This window comes from Stegostoma tigrinum, chromosome 37 (assembly GCF_030684315.1).
Source record: "Stegostoma tigrinum isolate sSteTig4 chromosome 37, sSteTig4.hap1, whole genome shotgun sequence".
NCBI lineage: Eukaryota > Metazoa > Chordata > Chondrichthyes > Orectolobiformes > Stegostomatidae > Stegostoma > Stegostoma tigrinum.
Genome location: NC_081390.1, coordinates 10920638 through 10942668, shown reverse-complemented (window position 1 = coordinate 10942668; position 22031 = coordinate 10920638). Strand labels below are relative to the sequence as shown.

At 40.7% G+C, this 22031-nt stretch overlaps 1 protein-coding gene across 6 annotated transcripts in view; it reads left to right on the top strand.

Moving 5' to 3' along the window:
* Nucleotides 1-6288: 6288 nt before the first annotated feature.
* ercc6 (excision repair cross-complementation group 6) overlaps nt 6289-22031 on the top strand; it is a 62210-nt gene continuing 46467 nt past the window's right edge. The window contains exons 1-5 of one of the 6 annotated variants that reach the window (XM_048563516.2): nt 6289-6428; nt 8436-8876; nt 9875-9995; nt 10978-11083; nt 14562-15264. In XM_048563516.2, the coding sequence (XP_048419473.2) occupies nt 6391-6428; nt 8436-8876; nt 9875-9995; nt 10978-11083; nt 14562-15264 (1409 nt within the window). In that variant the 5' untranslated portion in view covers nt 6289-6390. Of the gene's footprint in view, nt 6548-8293; nt 8340-8435; nt 8877-9874; nt 9996-10044; nt 10320-10977; nt 11084-12207; nt 12293-14561; nt 15265-22031 lie in introns of those variants that run through there. The other 5 variants (XM_048563513.2, XM_048563515.2, XM_048563514.2 and 2 more) reach the window with 5 other exon arrangements.

The following is a 22031-nucleotide window of genomic DNA, read 5'->3' as shown; positions in this document are numbered from 1 at the left end:
GCTGTAACTTTGCTTTCCTTGCCCTGTTCTATCACCCTATGATCTTTGTGTGGGATGATTTGTCTGTGCTGCACGCAAAACAATTTTTTTTCACACTGCTAAGGTACATGTGACAACAATGAATCAATTCAAATCAGTGACGGCATGAATAGACCATGGAGCATGTGGGGTTGAGAGCAGGAGGCACATTTTATGTTTAATCTTTCTTTTTAAACTTTGAACACAATGCTAAACACTGCAGGCAGACTTTTCACCCAGCCGCCCCTCAGGGACTGTCAGCCTCCTTCACCCTTACTGGGTCACTGCACCCAATGGCCATATCAGGCCACCCCATCCCACCCTTTCAGAACAAAATCACATCACATCATGAAATGAACAAATTGCTGCACGAAGGCTAGACAGGCTGGGTTTCGAACTCTCAAGTTTAGAAAAGTCAAACGCCACTTAATCGACACATTTAAGATCCAGAGGGGGCTTGATTAGGTGGATATAGAGAGGATGTTTTCTCTTGTGGGACAATCTAGAACTTGGAGTCATAATTTACAAATAAGTGGGTGGCCCTTTAAAACAGAAACGAGAAAGCTTTTTATTCTCTCAGTGAGTCGTGAGTCTTTGAAATTTCCTTGCTGAAAAGACAGAGGATATAGACTCTTTAAATATTCTTCAGGAAGAGGTCGATAGACTCTTGATTACACAAGGGATGAAAGATTATTGGAAATATGCAGGAATGTAGGGTTGAAATCAGATCAGCTACATTCTTATTGAATGGCAGAGCAGTTTCGAAGGGCCAAGTAGCCTACACACATTCCTCTTTTGTATCATTTTGGAAACAGAAGTATGGAAAATACAGTACTATTTATTCTTGCTTTATAATGTTTTGACACTATGCTATTCTTCAGGTTAGTATTTATAGCCGTGGTGTTCCTGACTTCACATACTAATGTATAGGCATTTCAATGAATAGAAATTCTAAAATCCAGAAATGATTTGGTCCCAAACATTTGGATTTTAATCTAGTGACAAATGGTCTTGTTCTTTTCTTTTTGAAGCAGCTTAAAAATGAATTACATCAGTTTTACCAGACCCATGATTGTAACCATTATGTGTCAGGGAGCAGATGACTGAAAGCTTCCTGGAGTGTTCATGAAAATTTGTTTATATTGTGTGGACTTAACGGCCAGAGAGAAAAAACTGCTGAAAGGTATTAGCTTACTTTTAGGTCTGGAATAATGAAGGATTGATTTTAGTTTGGGAAAATCCAAGGGTTGGAAATTTTTTGAGGAGTTTGAGGGAGACTTTGCTAGGGTCAGATGTAAGAATCGTTTTTACAAAAAAAAGATTGTTCAGAGAGATTAACGGAATATGTTAACTCAGTGGAAGTGCGTAATTTGTGAAACTTCCAGATCAGCAGTATTTGGTACAGACAATTAAAAGATTGAGAAAATTTGAGATCATAGCTGTGTGACCACTACAGGGCTAAAGCCCCACAGCTCACATTCGGGAACTGAGGAAAGTACATCCACAGATCAGACAGGGAAAGAAGATGTCTCTGGTATTTTTGAGTAACTGTACATTTGGAATTTTGTTATGCTGTGTGTTTTGAAATTTTCCAAATTGGGTTATATTTAGTTAGCTTGGTGTGTTTTCTTTTATTTCAATTTATTCTGTTAAATAAATTTCTGTTTTATTATTAAAACCAAATCTGCAGCTTTGTGAGCTTATGTTTCAGTGAAACATGGTCAAATTAAATTAGGAAAGTGATATGTGATCTATCAAGCCGGATTTCATATTGGGATCTGGTGCGTAGTAACTTCAGCTGCAAACTTAACAAGAATATATTTCTAAAAAATCAAAGGCCTGTACTGCTCCATATATTCTCCAGGAACCAGTTCAGTGGAAATTATCATCTGGTGTAATATTCATTTCTTTGTACTTTTATTGAATAAGATTTATGAATATGTTTTGCGATAGAGATTGTTTCTTCATCAGAATATTAATTCTGCTCTTCCAATGGGCCAGTCAAAGCATTAGTCGTTCCAATTATTGATTAAGACCAACGGTGGCCAGTGGAAGTCAAGCCCTACATACATGAAGGGTAAAACATTCTCCACAATTGATCCCATCCAAATTTTCCAAAGTGTCTTTATTGCAATCTTTATTGCAAATTATTGCAATGCCTAATCATTGCAAAGGCTGCATACTTCAACAGATGCCAGTAGAGGGAGGCAGACAGTTACCTTGCTGTTAACCTACTTTGTAATGTCAGGAGAAATACTGGGTATGGCATGAGTTAGTATAGGTTAGAATGCAGTAATAAGTCATAGTTAGCTTAATAAGCAACAATTATTTAAAACATTTATTTAAGATTGTTTCCTATTTATTCTTATTCAAGGAAAATAGATTAAAAAGAAGAGTTAAACACACAAACTGACTCAGGATGCTGATAGGGCAGACAAACAGAATGTCTTTACGTTCTGCAATGTGACTGAACCGGAACTGACCCTGAGGTCTTATTTGGAGACGCAATATGAGAATGACTTTGTACCATTGAAATATATTTAAGACATAGAAGGCTTTGAGAAGAAGGTAGGAGAGTTGTTGCAAACAGAGATGTTAGGTGCCTCTGCTATTTCGGAATGTGTGAGGAACAAGGTGTTTGTCTGAACAATGTAACAATGTTTTGTCTACATGACTCACAATGTATCAACACCTTGCTGAGGGCTGGGAACTATCTCAGGCTTCTCTGGGTGATGGTCTCACAATGTGTAAAACAATTGTTAACCTGCATCTGACTCTTCCGAGATTATTTCTGTCTATGTCCAATACTAGGTACATAGTGTGTTCTTCTGAGAAATTACAATCCCACCAAATTGAGTGGAGAAAATATGAGTTTCATGATAGGTTAAAACAAAAAGAAATAAAGTTGATTTTTCTACTTGAATAGAGCAATAGTTACTGCGATAGGTGAAAACCAAGGGGAAATAAATTCCTCATGTAGCTTTGTAGTTCAATGTTACAAGGGAATAGTGGTGGATGCTCCCTCATCATAGTCATTCAAGCTAGAGCTGGATCCTGACTGGGCTGGGAGTCAAAGTCACTTTGCAGAAAAGGGCTATTGCCTTCAGTGTAAAATGGAGACAATGTAATCTTCAGCACCAGTTTCACTCATGCTCTCAGCACAGCATGTCGATCTTAAAATGATTCCTTGAAGTGCAGTCTCACCATGGCTAAGCACTTAAAAAAGACTGTTATGTTTGAACTTACAGCTTTATTTCTTTATTTTGTACTTAAAACTAAGAACGTCTGCAATGTGTAACTTCTAACCTTATTTTATTAAGTTTTACACAATACTATAATTACTGCAATGTTTAACTTCTAACTTTGTTCTTTCTTTATATCTTATTCTTAAGATTCTGTACCTAGGTAGTTGTACCTGAGATGGCATCTTGTGTGGCAACATTACACACTTTTCACCATTCTCCTGTACTTTTGTATATGAGTACATACGAAAATAAAATCAAAAACAAATCAAACATCAAAAGGCTGGAGGGAAGAGGTCAGGATTGATTTCGCTCCTGCTAGGATCATCTATTCATTCACCTCTTACAGAGCCCTAGATGCTCAAGGCAGGTGGGAACTGCACAAGGCAACACGACTGGTTGGAAGAACCATTAGCTCTTTGTATCTGTGATTTTTGAATGTTTAAGTCTACAAGATGTAGTGAAACAGTGCAGAGCTGTGCACGGGAAGCATTATTTTAAGGATTGAGCAGAAACAAGGGAGAATGCATCATGATACAGCAAGATAAAGCATGCAAAGCAATGATACAAAATGATATCAAATCTGTAACACATGAAAGAAGGCATTCGGCCCAACCAGTCTGTGGTAGAATTTTCATTCCACCCCACTTTGTTCTTCCAATCCTTGCCTCTTATGTAGTCTTACCTGAGCTTCCCTTCAAACATGCCATGAAAAGATTGGAGGAGATCACTTGAGAAAACTGGAAATTACAAACATGAACAGCACCCTGTTTGGGAGAGGCATGTGATAGAGCATTAAAAATAAAAGACTTAGCGGAGATGTTTAGCAAAGGCCAATACCATCACATAGCAATTTGAGTGGGGTGTGCCTTGCATTGAACAGGCCATGAGCATGAAGCAACATTAGAGGGGACTTAACCAAATAGACAATTTGGAGAAGTATCAAGAGGGAGCAGGTAGATAATATTCTGTGAGGCTGGATGAACACAGCAGGCCCAGCGGGATCTCAGGAGCAAGATACTGCTGGGCCTGCTGTGTTCATCCAGCCTCACATTTTATTATCTTGGATTCTCCAGCATCTGCAGTTCCCATTATCACAGATAATATTCTGTATTGAAATGGCCTTGGGGACACCAGCAGCAAATAAGACAGCAAACAGGAGGTTAAAGTACCAAAGTTAGTGGTGAGCACAGCTGGCAGAAGACCAGTCGGTACTTACAAGGGGAAGAGGATAATGATTGTGGAAAGGGACTATCATCATAAGTGGCGACAACAAGTGATTTAGCAGTTCAGCAATCCCAGAGGAGAGCAGCACTCCCAGGGACAAGAGCTCAGGAAATGGATGGTGCATTACCGGTTGTGTGCCTAGGATTTCCTGAGGTGTGAGCAACGCTTTTAGCCTGCATTGTTTACTCAGTAACAAGAAAATGGATCAAGACTGCAGTGCACAGCTATAGAGGAGCAACACCATCATTAAGACTCAATTGGGTCAAGATCAATTGAGCTGATATGAGGAATTGTGCCACGCATCAATAAACATGTTATTTTTATATGCTTGGAGTTTTTTTGCATTTATCATGAAGATACATGTCAGTAGCATGGAACATCAACCCTTTACATTTAACCCTAACCTTTATAGGAGTATGCCTGCTCATCCCCACCTTCTCATCAACTGGGCAACAGATGCTGGTCCATATCCCATGGACGAATATAAAAACAAAGCTGTTTTTTAAAGAGGTCCGATGGATCCCTTCTGTTCTGTACCAGTTAACATTTTTGACTTCCCATGGTGACTATGTTTACCAGTCATAGGCTACAAGTTTCATGCCAATTTAAATTGGGACAACGAGCTGTTTCGTGCTGTGAGTTTTCTAAATGAGTCTAGTTTCCCTGTTAACAGGCAATCTTCGCTGTGATCAGTAGAGGGGAGAGTTTTCAGTGACTACCAGATGAGGGGGGAGTGGAAAATTACAAGGGTGGGGAGGGATGGTGTTTGCAGTTTGATGTTGTGCAACTTAAAAAGAAAATGGAATACAGGGTTAGGAACTGGACACGACAATCCTCCAATCCTGGCCACAATGTTTGGCCTAGGGTTGCTAATGCAAGACTTGGCACATTCCTGGATGCTTCATTTCGCCTCCTGCCTCCAATTGCACCATTTCCACGTCATCAGAGAGGGTCTAGGCCCGAAACGTCAGCTTTTGTGCTCCTGAGATGCTGCTGGGCCTGCTGTGTTCATCCAGCTCCACACTTTGCTATCTTGCATTCCCCAGCATCTGCAGTTCCCGTTACCTCTGCGAAGATCTTGATTTGTATTTAGTGCTGACTGTCCTCCCAGCCTGTGGGTGACGCTGTGTTGGGAGGTTCATTCTGGTGGCGCCGTCGGTGAATTACCTTCCTGTCCTGTTGGTGTCGCTATGCTGGCAGGTTACCACCCCTGTCTATTATCCTTGTGTCCTATGGGAGTCGCTGTTTCAGGAGGGCTCCACCCTGTAGCTGTGTATGTCCTCCCTGCCTACCGTTTCCTTTTGGTAGGGCTATTTTTGTGATTTTTCGTGGGTATTCTTGCCTTTTTGCCAATGTCACTACCCTCCTGTGGGTCTTCCAGTATATGTGCATCATAGCTGCCTTCTGAGTTTCGTTCAATTGGGAGGGCTTCTCCTGTTTGAATCTATGTCCATGGGTATACTTTGCACCTTTAGGTGTCGCTGCGTCAAGAAGGCCTGCTCTGCGCATTGTCCTGCCACCCTTCTCAGTGTCGTTGTTTTTGGAGGACTCCTCTTGTGCATTGTCCTCCTCGCCTGTGGATGACGCTTTTTTGGGAGGACGCCTCGGATTTATTCTCTCCGGTTGCTGCTTTCACAGTTTTTTTTATCGGGCTTCTCCTGCGAATTGTCTTCCCAGCCCTCGAGTGTCGCTGTGTTGGGAGGTCTCCGCCTGTCCATTGTCCGCCCAGCGTGTGGGTGTCGCTGTGTTGGGAGGTCTCCGCCTGTGCATTGTCCGCCCAGCGTGTGGGTGTCGCTGTGTTGGGAGGTCTCCGCCTGTGCATTATCCGCCCAGCGTGTGGGTGTCGCTGTGTTGGGAGGTCCTCCAGTGTATCTGTAACGTGAGGCCTGGGTTGCGTAAATGTATGGACCGGGTTGGACCTGGAATTGAAGCCTGTCCCGGGTGAGCGTGGTGGACGGTCGGGTTCGGTCTCGGTCTCGGTCAGTGAGGTATCGGACAGTGCCAACGCGCAGGGGGAGAAGGGGCAGCCTGGAAAGGCCGACTCTGCGCCACAGGACAAGGTGCGACCAATCGAGTTATACACCAGATCCCGGATTAGAGAATAGACTGGATTAATCCGGGATTAACCCGGACCGGCCTGGGGTCGGGTAATAATCCGGGATTAACCCGGACCGGCCTGGGGTCGGGTAATAATCCGGGATTAACCCGGACCGGCCTGGGGTCGGGTAATAATCCGGGATTAACCCGGACCGGCCTGGGGTCGGGTAACAATCCGGGGTTAACCCGGACCGGCCTGGGGTCGGGTAACAATCCGGGATTAACCCGGACCGGCCTGGGGTCGGGTAACAATCCGGGGTTAACCCGGACCGGCCTGGGGTCGGGTAACAATCCGGGATTAACCCGGACCGGCCTGGGGTCGGGTAACAATCCGGGATTAACCCGGACCGGCCTGGAGTCGGGTAACAATCCGGGATTAACCCGGACCGGCCTGGGGTCGGGTAACAATCCGCGTTTAACCCGGACCGGCCTGGGGTCGGGTAACAATCCGGGATTAACCCGGACCGGCCTGGGGTCGGGTAACAATCCGGGATTAACCCGGACCGGCCTGGGGTCGGGTAACAATCCGGGATTAACCCGGACCGGCCTGGGGTCGGGTAACAATCCGGGATTAACCCGGACCGGCCTGGAGTCGGGTAACAATCCGGGATTAACCCGGACCGGCCTGGGGTCGGGTAACAATCCGCGTTTAACCCGGACCGGCCTGGGGTCGGGTAACAATCCGGGATTAACCCGGACCGGCCTGGGGTCGGGTAACAATCCGGGATTAACCCGGACCGGCCTGGGGTCGGGTAACAATCCGGGATTAACCCGGACCGGCCTGGGGTCGGGTAACAATCCGGGATTAACCCGGACCGGCCTGGGGTCGGGTAACAATCCGGGATTAACCCGGACCGGCCTGGGGTCGGGTAACAATCCGGGATTAACCCGGACCGGCCTGGGGTCGGGTAACAATCCGGGATTAACCCGGACCGGCCTGGCGTCGGGTAATAATCCGGGATTAACCCGGACCGGTCTGGGGTCGGGTAATAATCTGGACTAATGGCAGTCCTGTCTGGGTTCAAGTATTTATACGGATTAAACATAGAATGATCAAGGTTATATTAACCTGGATTATGTATGAATTTGTGTTCATTAAAAGCATTTAAAAGTGTACCAGTTTGGAATCTGTTTTTAAACCCAGATTAGACATGGACTGATAATATTGTTATGAACAGGGGTTAAATAGATACTTGGCTTGTATTTCAGTCTTTGCCGCTTTGTTCCGTTTTGCTTGTCTGTAAACTGTTATGCACAAGTGAATGTAGAAGTTATGCTTATTTTGATTGAAGCTTACAAGCTATGAGAACAATGTCTGTGGAACATTCAATAAAAAGTAATTACCAAAATAGTTTTATGAATGAATTGATAAACATAATTATTTCCAAGCTTTGATTGAGATGAAGATAAACTGTAAACAGATATGGACCACAGTTGTTGTATTGATATCTTTGCATAATGTTTCTTAAACAGAACGTTTAAAGTAAATTAAACATGCAAATCCAGCCAAGTTACCAGTATGGAGAGAGAAGCAAAGTTAATGTTTCAGATTATTGACGCTTCATTCAAACTGAATTACATAGATTTGAGAAAGTATTTTATGAGTCCCTGTCAACTCTGCAGAGAGTGCAGTTTGGTATGAAGGGTTACAAATATTTGTTTTATTTATAGAGGAAGAAATAAAAGCATATTTCTAGTCATCCCATTAAGATATTATGACCCACCTGCCATGGACTTGAACTTTGCGACCCAGAGGTAGGGTCTCTACCACTGGCCATGAACAATGTTGACGTATGTTTCTTGCGTGCTGAAAATCTTACTAAAGCCATACACTCTGTTTCCTGTTAATAGATTGTACAAAATGCCTACTGCAGGAGTTCCTGCAGTTGATGATTCAGCAGGTTGCCACAGACCAGTAGTGGCAGATTCTGAAGTTCATTTCATCCCACCGGCTCCCCAGAGCTTTCGAGACGATGGATTCTTGGCTGATTACCTGGATGCTTCTGCTGATGGTGACACCTCTGATAGTGGACCATCCACTTCCACTGCCTTCCAGCCTGCTGACACGAGGAGCACTCAGAAAGTTCTCCAGATTGATCGGCTGCAGATCCAAGCCGTCGATCAGAGTGCCCAGGCTCTGGAGCTGCAAGGTCTCGGAGTTGATGTCTACGACCAAGATGTATTGGAGCAAGGTGTTCTTCAGCAAGTGGACAGAGCGATTAGTGAAGCCAGTCAAGCTGCCAAAAGGGCAGAAGCAGAAAAAGAGTACTGTTCTGTTTTAGATGATCTGAGGTACTGAACGTTTTAAATGATACTGGGATGAAGCAATTCAATTTAAAGTTTAAAATAAAGATTTACAATGTTTATTCTCACTGATATGCATGATTCAGATTAAGGTAATTGATGAGGCAAGACTATAAATCAGTATACTTCTTGATATTGCATTGAATGTAAAGGTCGGTGGCAATATCATTTAGAAGTGTGGCTGGAATAACATTTTCTGCTACCAAAAAAGTTCTGCCAGACATTTGTTCCCACATTTCTAGCACCTAAAGAACTGGCACGTTGCCAGTTCTGCACCTCAGCTCTTGCCAGGAATCAGATCCTAATAGATTGGGACTTGAAGAAGCTGCAAATGTTGGCTTTCACTGGGAATTGCTCTGTGATCAGTTACCAATGGAAACCTGGTTTCAAAAATTTTGGATTTCTTTTGGCAAGAATGTTGCAGCTTTCACTTGGAGATCTAGGGTTTTCCTACCACACAGTTGGTAGGGAACCACCAGAAGTGTCCAAGTTGGTGAGGATCCTCAAGGTAAGAAACACCCAACACTCTGATTCAGGGTGCAAGTAGAGTAACTTAGTGGGCAGAGATATTACTTTATGTCCATTTAGGATTGAAAAAAACAGGGAATCCCTGAGGCTTTTTGAGTCAACAATTCTTGTCCAATGTAGCACCACTATAAATGATTTTAGAAGCAAATCGGACCAAAGGGGTGATTAAGAAGTAGGCCCAGTTCGGATATTGGACAAGGGAAGTCGTAAAGAACTCAGTGAGATTTGGTTCAATGTTTCTGAATGCAGTGATCAGATTGTGAGTTAAGCTTAAATCAGTTAATTCAACAGCAGTCATGAATTGAAGCCCATCTACGCTCGATTGTTGACAGCCCCATCATCAGCACTTCATTAACTGTACATCGGTCTGTATGGATTTGTTCTTCACTGCGGTTCTAATGCAAAGTATTTCTATTTTGTGAAGTTAGAGTTATTAATGTGTTTCTCTTTTAATTTAGGTCCACTACTGTCTATCTGAAGCAAACAGATAAGATCATTGAGCAGTTGACTCCACATGCTGCTGTGAGCAAGGACGTAAAGAGAAAGCTGGAGTCTGTGAAAAGACAGAGAGAGAACAAGGTGCCGTTCTTCGCCCCTTTCTCATGTCACCCTTCAGGCGGCATGCATGCTTTCATCGTTTTCTTGAGATCAGAAATTATTGTTATTTATTCTATTACTTTCACTCAAAAATCTCTCCCTTCATTTTTATTTTTCATTTGTGGAGGTGTGTGTGTAAGCAGTGCTGGCTGGGCCAGCGATCATTGCTCGCCCTAGGCCCCTTAAGAAGGTGGTGCTGACCTGCCGCCTTCTTGAACACAGCAACGTGATGTGATATGCCATTTCAGAGGGCATTTGAGAGTCAAAGCGTTGCTACAGATCTGGAGTCATGTGTAGACAGGCCAGGTAAGGATGGCAGATTTCCTTTCCTGAAGGGAACTAAATAGGCAGTTATGATGTTCTGGTAGTTACATGGTCCCTATCGCGAAAGACAGCGGCCTAAATAGAGATCAAACGTTGCAACCTGCATGTGATTAGAAGACCTAGTTGCATGTAAGGCAGCACTGTGGCTCAGTGGTTAGCACACTGCCTCACTGTGCCAGGGGCCCAGGTTTGATTCCATTCTGTGGTGGCAACGCTGTGTGGAGTTTGCATGTTTGTCTCATGTCTGCGTGAGTTTCCTCCTGGTGCTGTGGTTTCCTCCCTGAGGCCAAAGATGTGCAAAGATAGGTGGATTGACCATGATAGGTTGCCCATTGTATACCGGGATGTGAAGGCTAGGAGGATTATCCTTGGGACATGCAGGGATGAGGTGGGGGTGTGGGTGAGTCTGGATGGTACACTCTTCAGAGGGTCAGGAGTGAACTTGATGGGCCGAATGAGCTGCTTCCACACACTATTGCAAACGGTGTATTTATCCAGGGTGTTCCCATCAATATATATTTTCTTAGAGCATTTAACTTATCAGTTTTCAGGTGAACAGGAATATCCTTCTTTCTGATCAAGTAGTTTTTGATTATTATTCTCCCCGGTGCTTCACTTTTGTTTTGTCCCTGTTCCTAAGGAGAGACAGTTGAAAAAGATAAGGGCCAAACAGAAACATCTCCAAGCCGTGCTCAGCGGTGCCGACATTCAGAAGCTTGAAGCCGAATATGAATCTTGCGATGAAGGTAAATAGGAGACCGGTCTCGACAGTTTACTATTTCCTTTACATAGATTTTCACCTGTCAGTTTTTCTTCAGATCTGCTATATTCTTTCTAAACAGATCAGAGAGTTATGTAACTGACAAAATTTCATTGTGATTTCAGATTTATTTTGACTATCAATGTTGATTGATTACCTCTTAATAAGTACCCTGTGAGGGCTCCTGTGGTGCAACCTTAGAGCCTGTACCTTTGAGCCAGAAGGCTTGGGTTCAAGCCCCGCCTACTCCAGAGGATATGTAATAACATTTCCAAACAGGTTGATTCGAAAATATCAATAAGCATTCAGTATGGCTGATTGGTATTGCCAAATATTCTTGAAACATCTACAGTTTTGACATTAGTGAGAATATCATGTTAATGTTGGGAAGATCCAGGTTCTTTTAGTCCAATTTGTCAGCTATCATATTTTGACAGTGCTTGTTTATTTTGGAATTTTGATTTGTCTTCTTAATTTTCCAAAGTTCATCTCAAAGATGCAAAATGAATGAAGTAGATATTGAAATACTCCAGCAATTTGCTATCATGCTTAGTAAATGTAGCATTGCGACAAATTTAACTCCCTGGTAGTGAGCTCAGTTCAGTCATACACAGAATTACATAAAAGGAACTGGATAGGGGTAGGCATCTGACCTAACCAGTCTGTGTTGATGTTTCACTTGAATCTCCTCCCATTCCATTGTCTTAACCTTCCAGAATATCTTTCTGTTGCCTTCATGCTCATTTACTTGTCTGTTTTTTGAAAGTGCCTAAGCTATTTATTTCACAACTTGCTGTGGTAGTGAGTTCCTGACTGGAACTACGCTCTGAGTAAAGAAATTTCCCCAAATACCCCACTTGAATTCATTAGTCAGTACTTTTTATTTAAGGTTCCTAGTTTTTAATTCTGCTACAAGTAGAAGCATTCTACATCTGCATTATCCAATGTGTTCATTATTTTCCAAGCCTTCTGTTTTCTGAAGAGAAAAGCCCAACTTGTTCAATTTTTCCTTATAGCTGTGATCTCTCAGTTCAGGTACCATCCTTAAAAGGGTCTTTTTGTATTTGTTCCAATTTTCAATGTCATTTGTTTAGTATGGAAACCAGAACGATACACTGTATGCTAAGATAGCCTGACTGGGACACTGCACAAGAATGACATTACTTCATAACCTTTCAAGTCTGTTCCTGTTGAGGTAAAACCCATGCGTTATTGGAATTTTTAAATGCTTCACTGAGCTGTGGTGCTAATAATTTGTTCACCTGAAACTCTAATTTCTTTGCTGTACCACTCCATTCACATTATGTGGATGTTACATTTCTGTTTTTGCTATCGATGTTCCCAACTTCCGTTTATCGGTATTAAAATTTATTTGCTGCTTAAATGCACAATTTGCAGATTTTTCAAAAATCCTGTGTTATTCATTCTCGGTATTAATTTTATCCCTGCTTGCCAAATTTTGATATTGATTTATTTATTTATAGGTACGAATTATAGTAACGGTGATCCCAGCACTGCTGTTATAGAACACTGCATGCTATCTTCTTTCAATCAGTCTAAATAATCATTTGTTTCCCTTGCTGTCTGCTTTCTGGTCTTTAGCCAATTTACTGTCTATTCAGCTATTTGTTCTGTGTCTCCCGATACCCTAATCTTTGCCATCAGCCTATCATCTGGTATCTTATCAAAGGTGGTTTGTAAATTCTAGAACATGACATTTCCCTTTCTGTCCCAACTCTGTAAGAATTTATTTTAAGTTCATCCTGTAGTCCCTTGTTTATTTCATTATCATGATATTAAAATTTGATTTACAATTGCATTGAGTGATCAGCATTTGTGATAAATAATTTTATGAAATAACACAAGTGTAAGAGCGAATGTTGCAACATGCCTGAGGGTCCTATTCCTGGCTAGTGCTAAGCTTTCAGGTCCCCAGGTTACTGTTTCTCTTTATGAGGGCACTAGTCTGGCGCTCACCTCTCATGTTTCTGGTCTACCTACTCCCTTTTCTATAATATTCAAGATGCTTAAAATGCTATCAAACTTCCATTGCTTATTAGCTGATTTATTCGTCAGATGTATTTTGACCTTCGTTCATAATGACCTAAACAACATAAATTCCTGGTCTCTTGCCCACAGAAGTGTGGAACATAGGCATGAATGGAATAGCCAATATATTCAATACATATGTCTCATCCCTGGAACCAAATGGCTTTAGAAAAAAAATGAGACAGCCTAATTATGTTGTCCCGTCTTGTATCTATCTGTTGCAATTGAAGTGTTTAATTTTGCCATTTCTGAAAAAAAATTGAGGAATAAATCATATTGGTTTTCAATTGCAGCAATTGTTGAACATAACATTGAACCTTTCACTTAACCCAAGAGTTGCATAATGGGATAAGTAGCGAAAATTTAGTTTTGAATTAGACATTGCATTTGAATAAGTCAATGCATGTCTGAACTTTTCATTATTCCCTCTTTTTGATATGTATTCTAACCTCGAAGCTGCCTTCTTTTATCCTGTGATATCCTGTCATTACTATTCTGGTTTTCTCAGTGCATAGACCCACATGTTGATTATTTTTCATCTATGGTGTGTTGGTTCTCATTTTCGTACCTTGTGTTTTATACAAGATCAGAATTTGGCAATCCATTGTCCCTCAGGGAGCACTCCAAGTATTAGATTAATTTTCTTTACCCCACTATGACTGTATTCGGTGGTTTTGTATTGGTATAAAGGAATAAAACTAGACAGAATTGAGGACTAAGCTACTCATTTAAATGGATACATTTCACCTGCTAAGTTTGAGGTTAACAATAGATCAGGATAGAGGACTCTTTGCTGGTATCTTGTTGCATAGTGTGTAGCCACTATCTCAGTCAGAATCTCTGGATTTGAGTCTCATTCTGGGACTTGATAACCACAAAAGGTGCATTCATAACTTAGCCAAGTAGATGGATAATCACCCTGCAAATCTTTCCTATTCACCAGTGGCAAACAGAAAAAGCAATGTGTCTACTGATCAGCTGTAACCTGCAGAAAGCAACTACAAGCTTCTGCAGTATGTTGACAAACATAATCCTAGACCAACACCTGGAAGTCCATGGTCACCAATACCCTCTTAGGCTTTGGTACTTGAAGAGAGGTAGAGGAGGCTTTGGTAAACTCCTAGGATATAGTGATACTGCATGCTATTCAAAGTGCTCAGTTTCCTACAACAGGAAATGCAGATTAGAAACTTGTATTCCCTATATTCATATTTATGAGTGAAATGCCAATACAAAGTTGCACATCTGTAAACAGTTGAGACGATCCTTAGTGCACATAACTTGACATCAGAGTTGAAACGTTATTTTGAATGCTAAAAAATCACATTCTTGTGCATACCACACAGGAAATATTTATGTCAAAAACAGGTAAATCCTTGATGCATTTGATGGTATTCTATGAATGTCCTTGTCAGAACCAGGTCCATCATCATTTGGAAGTATGTTAATGCCAGCACAAGAAACAGAATGGGAGCATCTAATCCGCACTGGACAGATGACACCTTTTGGCACTAAAATACCTCAGAAAGAAACAAAAAAGGAGCCTCGCAAGATCATGCTGAATGATGCATCTGATTTTGAGAAGTATCTGGCTGATCAGGCAAAAATGGCTGCAATACGGAGGAAGTCTTCCACGAAAAGAGCCAAGCAGAGAAAACCGGCAGTTCCTGACCAGGCCGAAACTAAGATATCAGTTGGCAAAACTCAAAACCCAAAAGGTTTCCCAAAGCAAAATAGCACTGTGTCAAGAACAGACCGCAAACTGAAAAAACATTTGCAGAAACTGCAGCACAAGACTCTTGAGATTAAATTTAAGGCCGGTGCTCCAGCCAAGAAAAATTCCCTGCAAGATCTGCTGAGAGGGCAAGAAGACAAAGGTTCAGACAGTGAAGAGTCACTTTATGTTCCTGATGAGGAGTTACTTTATCCAGACGAAATTGGTAACAGCAGTGATGAAGTATCTGATAATGACAGGTTTAAGAAAGCAGCAAAGAAAAGGCAAAAACACAACCGCTCAGGTGAAGATTTTTCACCAAGCTCTGGAGAAGATGAATCGAGACGCAGGATAAAAGCACACAAGGACGATGGAAATGAGGAGCTCTACAGGAAAAGATTGAGGTAAAGAAATTTACTTTTACACTAAAGGGTCTCTATCAGCAGATATGTTTCAGAATTAAATATTGAATTGTTCATTGTTCTGTCAACCATGGCGGGCACTCTCCCATCTCTGAGTTGCAAGATTTAATGCTCAAGACGTTCATTAGGGCTTCAACACAAAGATTAAATCAGACATTCCAGTTCAGAGAATGTGCTACTTTTTCAAATCCAGTGTTAAACCAAGCCCCATATGTCTGTTTGAGTGGACGTAAAAATTCCCAGGTGCTGTTCAGCCTGGTGCACTGCCCAATCCCTCAGGCAACATCTCAAAAACAGATTTTATGGCCACTATCACATTGCTGTTTGTGAGACATTGTCACATTTCCTACATTAAAACAGTGACTGCTGTTCAAAATGAAAGTAACTCCATGGTCGTAAAGTGCTCTGAACAACCAATATTTGTGAAAACTAGATCAATACATGGCTTTTTAACAGATGAAAGATTGATTGAACGTGAGTACATTTAAGAAATAAATTGGGGGAAGTAATGCCAGGCTAAAAGACCCTCCTCCCAGTTCCATGGACAGCTTAAAGATAAAGTACTTTTAATATTTCTGCTTAGGTTTTGGTAAATTTTTGCAGTCATTTACCACCATTTTTATTTAAGATTTGCTGGTAACAAGTTGAAAAGTGCAAGGTTTTTTTTATTCACTGGCTTGGCCAGGATTTGTTGCCCATCGCTCGTTCCCCCAAAGAAGGTGGTGGTAAAGCCACTGTTGCCACCTTGAACTGTCGCCTTCCTTGCCTCTGGCCTGCTCATATTACCAAGATACTTATATTGCTGTCTGATATAATTTCTAGTCTATGATAACTGCCAGATTTTTGGTAATTGAATATTCATTGATGGTAATGCCATGGCGGTGATGGATCTGCTGATTGAGACGGTCATTGTTTGACACCCATGTGTTGAAAAACTCTTGTCACATCTCCAGTCTTCTGCGGCCACATTAACTTGAACCTATTCAGTTGGTGGTGTAACCTGACCCAAATGTTGATACTAGTCAGAAACATTTCTCCTTACAAAAAAAAATTCTTTCAAATTCTTTTCTTTCAGAATTGTGGGGCAGGCTATCAACCAGAATGGAATCAGTGTGCAGATGTTGCATGATTGTCGCCATGATTGGGTTGAGTTGGTTAGTTTTCCTGACCGTTGTAAAGCCCTGAATATTATATGTTGGAGGTGAATCTATTCACAATATGTGACATCTGTCCTCAAATGTTTGATAGCTTCATTTTTTAACCTAGAAATTAAGACATTTTCTCCAACATTCACCATATTTTGCCTCTTTAAAGCTTGAGAGAAATTTTTAGTCCATTATAAAACTAAATTTGCTGTTATTTGGAGTTTAGTGTTGTAGTAAATGTATTCCAACTTTCTTTTTATCACTCTAAATATGCATCTAGTTACTCACTAGTAATCACTGGTAGAACTTAGGTTTCCAGTTGACTCTGATATCTAGAGTGTTACTGCTGTTTTGTTGAACAAGATTCCGAGACAGGTCCCAAGCAGCACAGGATAAATATATAAGGAGAGCCGAGAAAAATTTGGGTTTACAGCCTTCAAAGAAAAAAAAATGAATGAGATGATTTTATGAAGCAATGTAGGATAATTCAAAAATTGAAGTGTGATAGAACTATATATCGCTTTAACTTATGAGAGCAGGACATGAGATAACAGTTTGAACCAAATGAAAAATAAATTTAGGACTGATATAAGTAATTTGACATATGGTATGACTTTTCACCACCGGGCTTTTCCACTGTCTGGATCTGTTGTAAGTTACAAACTTATTAATTTTCGATTAAAATTAAAAATATATGTGGTGTGGACGGATTGGCCATGCTAAATTGCCTGTTGTGTCCAGGAGTATGTAGGTTAGGTCGATTAATAATGGGAAATGCAGGGTTACAAGGATAGGGTGTTAGGGTGGATCTGGTTGACATGCTCTTCGAAGGGCCAGTGTGGACTCTGAGCCAAATGTCCTGCTTCCGCACTCTAGGGATTCTATGATTCTAACTTGCTTGGATATGTTACAATGCATCTGCATGGTACTTGAAACCAGATTTTCTGGCACAGAGTTAGGGACATTACCACTGTACCACGGAGCGTTTGGGTTCATTGTAAGCTGATTCATAGAGATCACCTCCTTTGATTACTGAATGATTACATCGTCATTTTGTCTCACAAGTCCCAGAATGATGGGAGTACATTAGGTAGACCTTGGGAATTGGTGGATGAAGAAAATTCATGTGCCTTTTTGGAAGTTTTCCGTGCAAACATTGAATAACATGTGAAATAGACTCGCAGATAAAGCAGTGAATGCAGAAATTGCTTGTCAAGCAGTGAGGTGCTGAAGTACATGGACTGTAGATCTTTCCAGTTGAATGAAACAGAAAGAGCTTTTATTTACTTCCTCATCCATAATTATCTTACAAATGCTGTGTTCCTGAGGAACCGGGATGCTAGACCCTTCAATTCATAAAATGGACTTGAGAAGGTTTGCTTATATCTAGGTTACTATACCACTCTTTCATACTTGACTTTTCTTCCAACTAAAGTATAATGCTGTCAAACTAGACATTTTTATATTTGAGTGTACTTGGATAAATTATACTGATTAAAGTGGATATCAAATAGTTTCCAGTTGTAACATTACTGCGACATCTGTGTCAAATTCTTCATGGAAATTAAAGTCCCGTCGTCGAGATTGTGTGAAATTAGTGGAAGTTATTATGAATGACCAGCACAACATTGATATTGAATGAGCACTTTTTATTACTAAAGTATTTGACAAGGTCTCTCATAGCTGGTTCAGAAGATTAAGCCTTGTGGAATCCATGGTGAGTTGTATCCAAGTTGGATACAAAATTGGTTATTTATTGTAAGGTGCAGGTTAGTTGTGGAAGGGTGTTTTTTTTTAAACTGGCAGTCAGTGACAAGTCGTGCTCCACAGGGATCAGTGCTGAGACTTCTGTTTGAAAGTATGAAAATGTGGGTAGTCTGATTAGTAAGTTTGCAGGTGGCACAAAAATTGGCAGTGTTGTAGTTGGTGAAAAACATTATCAAAGGATATAGCAGGTTATAGATCAGTTGGAAAGTTGGGCAGAGAAGTGGCATTTAGAGTTCAAATTGTATCAGAGATTCAGAGATACTAGGAACTGCGGATGCTGGAGAATCTGAGATAATGAGGGTTAGAGCTGGACGAACACAGCAGGCCAAGCAGCATCTTAGGAGCAGGAAAGCTGACGTTTCGGGCTTAGGCCCTTCATCAGAAATGGGGGAGGGGAAGAGGGTTCTGAAATAAATAGGGAGAGAGGGGAAGGCGGATCGAAGATGGATAGAGGAGAAGATAAGTGGAGCGGGTCCGGAGGGAGGAGGGTAACTTCTTCTCTGCCTATCTTCTCCTCTATCCATCTTCGATCCGCCTTCTCCTCTCTCCCTATTTATTTAAGAACCCTCTTCCCCTCCCCCATTTCTGATGAAGGGCCTAAGTCCGAAACGTCAGCTTTCCTGCTCCTAAGATGCTGCTTGGCCTGCTGTGTTCGTCCAGCTCTACGCCTTATTATCTGGCATTTGGAGTTCAATCTGTACAGGTGTGGTGAAGCATTTTGGGAAGCCGAATGCAAATGGAATGTAGCAGTAAATGGCAGGACCATGAAGTGAATTGATTTGCAGAGGGATCCTGGGGTTCAAGTTCATAGTGTCCTAAAGTGGCAACACAAGTGGATAAGGTGGCAAAGAAGGCACATGGCATGCTTGCCTTTATTGGTCAGGGAGAAGAGTATAAAAATAAGCAGGTCATGTTGCAGCAGTATAGAACTTCAGATAGACCATATATGGAATATCGCATGCAGTTCTGCCATAGAAAATCGCAATACCTGTACAGCCGAAAGTCTGCTTTATCCAAACAGGGTCCACCATTTATCAATCTCATTACCAGCAATTCATGTTAACGAAACACACATTATGGTGAAATACCTGTACTCTGCTTTTCTATGTTCATCTGTTATGCCTTACGTACCAGTAAGTTTGCAAACCCCCATGCAGTAATCCTGATGAAAGATCAGAAAAGGTCTGTTACTTGATGAGTTGTCCAAAATGAAATTATACTTTTTTTCTGCATTCTGCAACGATTTATCTTTTTTCTTGAAATGAAGTTTTCTGTTACTAGCTTACCATGCGAAAGCAAAACCAAAACACTGTTACTTATATGATGTACCAAGTAGCTTAAGTTGTAAGAATGAATTCCCAGGTCAAACACTTGGTGAATTTTTGGTTTTATTCATGATTATAATTTGAATCAGTTTGACACAAGACAAGTAAAATTAGCATATCTAAATAGTGAAGTGGCATGTGATACGATAGAGTAGTTACAAGCTTAAAAGAGATTGACATCAGTGATTGAACAGCGCGCATGATGTTGCTCACATTTGGAAGTCATTGATCAAAACTGACTTTGTGATCCCCGTAGGTTTTACTGCCATACCCCTTCAAGCATCTTATTGAAAAACTTTATTTGTGAGAAGTGCTGAAATGTCCTTCCATCCACTTCCTCCAAAGAAATTTGAGCTAGTGCGAAGAACTCAACTTCCAATTTTCTGACCAAATATGGAAAATTTGTTTATTTCCATTGATTTACCTGTGTAACTTGTTGGCTGGAAAATGATACTTGTCGGGTTACTGGTCCCTATTAGTCTATTGTCGATTTATACAATGTATAACCACTCCACCCCCAAACAGTGAAACTAAGTTAAAGTGATCAGACTTTAACTTAATATAAATTTAATACTCTTTTGCTGGCTATTACTTAGGTAAAATGCAAATTTTAACGTGAATGAATTGCTGAGTTATTAGTCTCGTTTGAGTTTGGGTTTTTTTGTGCATAATTAACCCCTGTTTTTGCCTGGGAAACAGCAACTATTGTTTGTGAAGCTTTCTGAGATGTCTTGATAAGATTCTGTGGAACTGCATTTATTATCACTAGGTAGTGACAGGTTTCGAGGGATTAGAAAATGATCAGTATGTTAAACCATTCAAAAATAGTCCTAAATTTAGTGTAATTGTGGTGTAAAAGATGCTATGTTTGTGATATCAATTTCTGTAGTACAGTGCGGATTTAAGGTGAGGAGCTTGAATTCCATCAAAACCCAAGATTAAATTTTAACTTACCTCAATTGTAGATATGTATTGGTCAAAGTCCCATGTTATACACAGGATGTGAAGACTAGGTGCAGCCTTTGGGTGAATTGCACTAAGAGGTTGGAACGATTAGGATCAGAATATGTCAATTCAGTTCAACATCCATTTCAGCTTCGATTTTAAAGTCACACATTCTACCCTGACTTTATAAAACAATATTAAATTTTATGATATTATTTCTGGATAACGGATATTGATTTGAGGATTAGAGTATAGGCACATTGCTTTACAGTATAGGCTGAGGAATTGGAAAATGCCAAACTGGCACTGTGGCATGACTTGTTTGTCGTGTGTAATTGCATCATGGCATGTTTGCAGTGGCAGTTTCCATTATAGTTGCAAACACAGGAATTTCAGTTAACAGAAGTGTGACAAAATAAATGACACCAGGAATTGACAATTTATGAAAAGGTGATGCAATCAAAAATGGAAGCTTCTTAAATATATTAGAAATGTGAATTTATTTATTTTTAAAAGTTCAGTTAAAAGCCCACCGAATTTGCTCCGGACACTGAAATCATGATCAGATATGCGAGAGATAATGGGAACTGCAGATGCTGGAGAATTCCAAGATAATAAAATGTGAGGCTGGATGAACACAGCAGGCCAAGCAGCATCTCAGGAGCACAAAAGCTGACGTTTCGGGCCTAGACCCTTCATCAGAGAGCTCCGGAGGGAGGAGGGTAACTTCTTCAGGTTAGGTCCGGAGGGAGGAGGGTAACTTCTTCAGGTTATTCAAAGCTTGTGGCAAGATTGTAAGACAGCACAAATAATTGCCTAAGACTTGTCCTCAGATTTTTGTAAGTGAATGACTACTTCAATACAAGCACTTTAATTTTCCAGCATTTTGCATAAATATATGATATCTAATCTCCCTGAAGTTTGAAGTGATGCATTAAGATAAAGTCTGCAGGGAACTGCTGTGAGGGGAGAGGCAATCTCATCAGTGCCCCAAAGCTCAAAGATCTATAGCTTTCACAGCTCAGCAAGTACGAAAAACCAAGCTGTAAATGCTGTCAGTCTGCAAAAAAAAGTTATTTTAACTGTCACTTTTCAGTTTATTTTGAAAATTTACATTTGTAATGTAGCAATTATGGTTTGCTCCTTTTAATTCAGGAAGATTCTTTTTGCTGAAACCATTCAAAATTATCCAGTAGTTTAAGATAAATATTTTGAATAAAACAGCACAATGATTTAACTTTGCCAAATTTCAATTAGAATTGACAATTTGAATGAAGCAACTTCGAATTAAGAGGATTATGGATTTTACAACTTTCATAGATCCTATACTTTTTTTTACTAATTTTTCTTTTGCTGTAGACTGAATCTTAGTTATCATCTGAGACACATTTCAAATTTGAAGTTAATTTCATATATTAACTATAAAATTGGTATCCTTTTTAAATAAAAGTATCTGTGTTCAGTTGCAGAGAAAAAAATGATCTCGTGGGGCAAAATGTAAATGTACTAAGGATTACGAACTAGTCTACCAAGAAATTGCTTGCAAACTTCTCTGTGTGGGAGAGCA